Source organism: Lupinus angustifolius, unplaced genomic scaffold (assembly GCF_001865875.1).
Source record: "Lupinus angustifolius cultivar Tanjil unplaced genomic scaffold, LupAngTanjil_v1.0 Scaffold_287, whole genome shotgun sequence".
NCBI lineage: Eukaryota > Viridiplantae > Streptophyta > Magnoliopsida > Fabales > Fabaceae > Lupinus > Lupinus angustifolius.
This window is the reverse complement of record NW_017727606.1, coordinates 459,224-463,437: the sequence shown is the minus strand read 5'-3', so window position 1 is coordinate 463,437 and position 4,214 is coordinate 459,224. Positions and strand designations below refer to the sequence as shown.

Genomic DNA, 4,214 nt, shown 5'->3' with positions numbered 1-4,214 from the left:
ACAAATTTAGGTCTAAAAATGAAATAATGGGGCAGGTCCAAATAACACACCACCTGAACTCATCTAGTCTCATTGTCGTCCCTACTTTTAGGAGGTTCTATCGTTTTCCTCATGTTTTATTCTCTCTTCGTAATCTTCTATCTTCACATCTAATATATTTTACCAACTCATGTAGAAACAACAGAAAAATAAGTGGCATCTTAGTAGTATTTCCGCGCCTACATTTTCTACCTGTATGCTGCTGCACTATTCTATATATTATAATAAGCAAAAATTCCATAATATTACTCATAAAGTAATATCCAATTACTTGTATAACACTGATGTAGAACAATGCGAATGACAACAGCATCATGCATCAGATGGATAGGACAACTTAACACCTCAATTTATAATCAGCAATTTAATAAACTTGATTTTTTATTGACACTAAGGGAACATTAAGTTTAGAAGATGCCCAATACTTTCAAAAGTAATGTAGCATTTCAAGATGGAACATCCCCCAACTAACACATGTGATTTAGAGGGGTGACAAAATCAAGTTGCATTTTAGAAGCAAACAAGGAGACAAAAAATGTCTAAAAATTTGATAGATCTAAACTATTTCGCCAGAAACAATGGAAAAATTATATCGCTACTTTGCCTGTGGATGGGATGCAATGAAGTCAACAGCAAGTTTAATGGAGTTGATCTTGTCTGCTTCATTATCAGGAATCTCAAACCCAAATTCTTCCTCAAGAGCCATCACAATCTCAACTGCATCTAAACTATCCAACCCAAGATCATTTTGGAAGTGAGCATTTACGTTAACCTGAAAATGCAAAGATTTATAGGTTCCATAAGTCCATATTAATTAATAAAAAATATAACATAAGAATATACTTCTAAACAAAAACAGGGAGAATGAATAATCATCATGTATTCAGAGAAGCACATGCACATCTAGTGCACGAGACTCTAACCTAGTGAGGTTTGAGAAGGGTAGATGTACACGGCCTTACCCTGCAAGCAAAGAGGCTATTTCCAAGATTTGGACATGTGACCTCATGGTCACTAATCAACAACCTTAACATTGCACCAAGTCTCACCCTTGCATATGTAAAGACATATATGCTAGCTGATTTCCTTGATAATACTGATATTCGTTTTAATGAAAGACACTGTTTTGAGATTCACCAAATAGTTTACTTTAATTAAATGACATTGAAGAGAGCAAGTGACCCAAATATGGTTCATTTGTTAGTTAATATTTTAAATCTACCAAAGCAGAGATGGAGGGACAAATATAGCTCGAGGCATGGAATTTGTTACATTAGAAAATTGTTTACCTAAAAAAGCCATTGGAAGTACAAAGTTTCAATGAAAGCCAATGACAAAGAAATAGCTTAAACTACACTGAGTTGCTGTCTTGCTGATAGATTGAACCAACATCATCATGGCAGGTATCTTCTCATATGCCTTGGCAATGGAAATTTCCAATAAACAATGCCTTACAAAGGTGAGATTGCACACACCTATCCTCCTCATACTTCATTTGGTGGGGCCTCATGCATTGTGCTGCCAAGGAAATGCCACAAGACATTTATCTTCCCACCACTATTTGATAGATATACACTTCATACATATTAACTATATTTTCAGGTTTTTAATTTTTATATCATTTAGATAGAAATGACAAAACAAATAGATAAATATCAACATTTCATTATATTTACAAAGAGTCATAGTAACTTTTACAACAATATTTTTCTCTATTTTAATATTAGATTTCTAATTTTATATTTATATGGTAACAGACAAACCTCGTCTCGTGCATTGGTCTGCCCTTATTTTCATCCTAACTTTATATTTAAGTTAATAATCATGCGTATCATGTAATTTTTAAAATTCGCCATATCCCCTTCCTTGTTGAGCCTCCTAGTCTAGGAATAATGCAGAATTAAATGAAACACAAATACTACACTCCAATTAGCATAACAACAATATTCCAACACATTTAGATCAATCGGCTATGAAACTAAACTCCATAGAACATAGAATACGAAATGAAGGATTGAAATAAGCATAAGAGAGAAAGAAAACCTTAGAAGGATCGACTTTCTGGAAGTTTTTAACGCAGGAGATGACGCGATCTGTGACCTCAGATTTGTCGAGGAAAGTGCATCTAACCTCTTCGGAGAAACGGCGAAGGAAGACATTGATAGGGGAAAGTGTGAAAGGTAAGCGATTGTTGGGAATAGCGTTAACATGAACTCTTAGGTAATTCAACAAAGGTAATCCACTCTTTCTCGCCGCCATTGAAACCTAACCTCTTTCTTTTACTCACTCTTCAATTGTTTATCAATTTCTTGGTGATTCAGGGAAATGAAAATGATAGTTAGAAGTGAGTAGTGTTGGTAATTTTTAAAACCGTCGAATGTGTTGGGCTTATGAGTATATGCCCAACCTCTTTTCTTTCTAGGTCTGCCCTATTCTTTATTTTTTGTAAAACCAAATATATATTTGGAATTATTCACCTTTTTATCAATTTCTAATAAATGTTGTTTCAGAAATTAAACATTTAATTTTTTGATCTACTTCAAAGACTAATAAAATCTTACACTATCAACATAAGATAGTTTTAGAGTTTAGACTTGAATAAAAATATATATAGCTTTAGATTTTAATTCCTATCTTTAAAAAAAATAATCTATACTACCCTTTAATTTTTCCTATCACTTACATATTTTATTATTTCATTCATCTTTCTCACTCACTTCTAGCTTACCCATTCAGTCAAATCTAAAATTCATTCTTAAACAGGAATATGATAATTTTTTATAAATTTTTTGTCTCTATGTCCCAGATCAATGAGTGTTGATTAACAAATAAAAATAATATTTTATTTTAATTTTGTTTTACAAAAATAATATATAAACTTAGATATCTAAATATAAGTGAATGAGATAGAATTGGAAGTTACAATAAATGATTTTCATTCTATTAAACCATACCTATTATATATAGGGGTGGCAATGTGGGTCGGCCCAGCCCAGTCCGCCATTGGCCCGCCAAAATAAGGGCTGGCCCGGCCCGTATTGTTAAAAGGGCTCAAAATGTCAGCCCGGCCCATATTTTGCAGGGTTGGTAGGCTGACGGGCTGGCCCGTTTTCCCTTCAAAATGTACATAATTAAAACTTTTAGACAAAAAATAATCAACAAACTTGATGGATGTCTTTTAAAACAAAAAATCACAAACATAAGTCTACAATATTACAATAACAACATAACATCTTAGCTTAAAACTTGTAAATTCTAAAGAAGAAACCAGTTGTCACGCCCCTCGCGCAGCACAGTGTCACGCACTTTAACACACTTTAGTTTTTTTATTTTTTAACAATGGCCCGTCGGGCCAACCCGGCCTGGCCTGTCTTGGCCCATCTAAAAAACGGGCTACTAAAACGGGTTGAATATGAGTTTTTGGGCTAAAATCCTCAGTCCGGTCCGCTAAAAATAGCCATCCGAACGGGCTGGCCCGTCAGGCCAAGCCCATATTGCCACCCCTAATTATATATTAAGAAAATTACATCAGTTCAAACACCAGTATGTGGTCTTGAACACGTACACCTCAGTAAGGTCACATGTGTGGTTTTAAAAGAAAAAAATAGATAAACGGCTTTGCATTTTTATTTAAAAAATATATACCAGTGGCATTGGTGATGTATGGCAAAACATGTGGTTTAAAGCAACACAATTGTTGTTAGTCCTTTATATTATTATTGTGTGTTGTGCGTTTCTGTTTCTTCTTTATTGGTTCAGGGGTTTAACGCTACCAATAACGGTTAATATTATTTTGTATCATTCTTTTTCTTCTTCATTTGCTCATTGACTTTGGCATCTATCAATTATCTATATAACAAAAAAACTCTCTCACATACATGTATCATTACCTCCTTGAATTGTCATATGTCACACTCACAATAAAAGTTTTCTTATTCAAAGAATTTTACCACATCCAATACACTCCATCACATCATAATATTTGTTATTATCTCTTGATACATCTCTTTATCATTTATTCTTCTTCTTTCTTTCATATTTTTATCTCTCATTTTATTACTAATTAGAGAACTTCATCTCTCTTTCACTCCTTCATTTCTTTACTCTACTTTCAACCATATTTCTCTCTTCTTGGTTTATATCATTCTTCCATTTCAAAATTTCTTATTTTAAAA

At 33.3% G+C, this 4,214-nt stretch overlaps 1 protein-coding gene across 1 annotated transcript; it reads right to left on the bottom strand.

Moving 5' to 3' along the window:
* Positions 1–347: 347 nt before the first annotated feature.
* Positions 348–2,387, bottom strand: LOC109340927 (acyl carrier protein 2, mitochondrial-like). Its single transcript, XM_019578697.1, has 2 exons — positions 2,083–2,387; positions 348–811 (listed from the first exon to the last, which is right to left on the bottom strand). Exons 1-2 carry the CDS (start codon positions 2,296–2,298, stop codon positions 635–637), a joined length of 393 nt encoding a protein of 130 aa, XP_019434242.1. The 5' UTR covers positions 2,299–2,387; the 3' UTR covers positions 348–634.
* Positions 2,388–4,214: the final 1,827 nt, after the last annotated feature.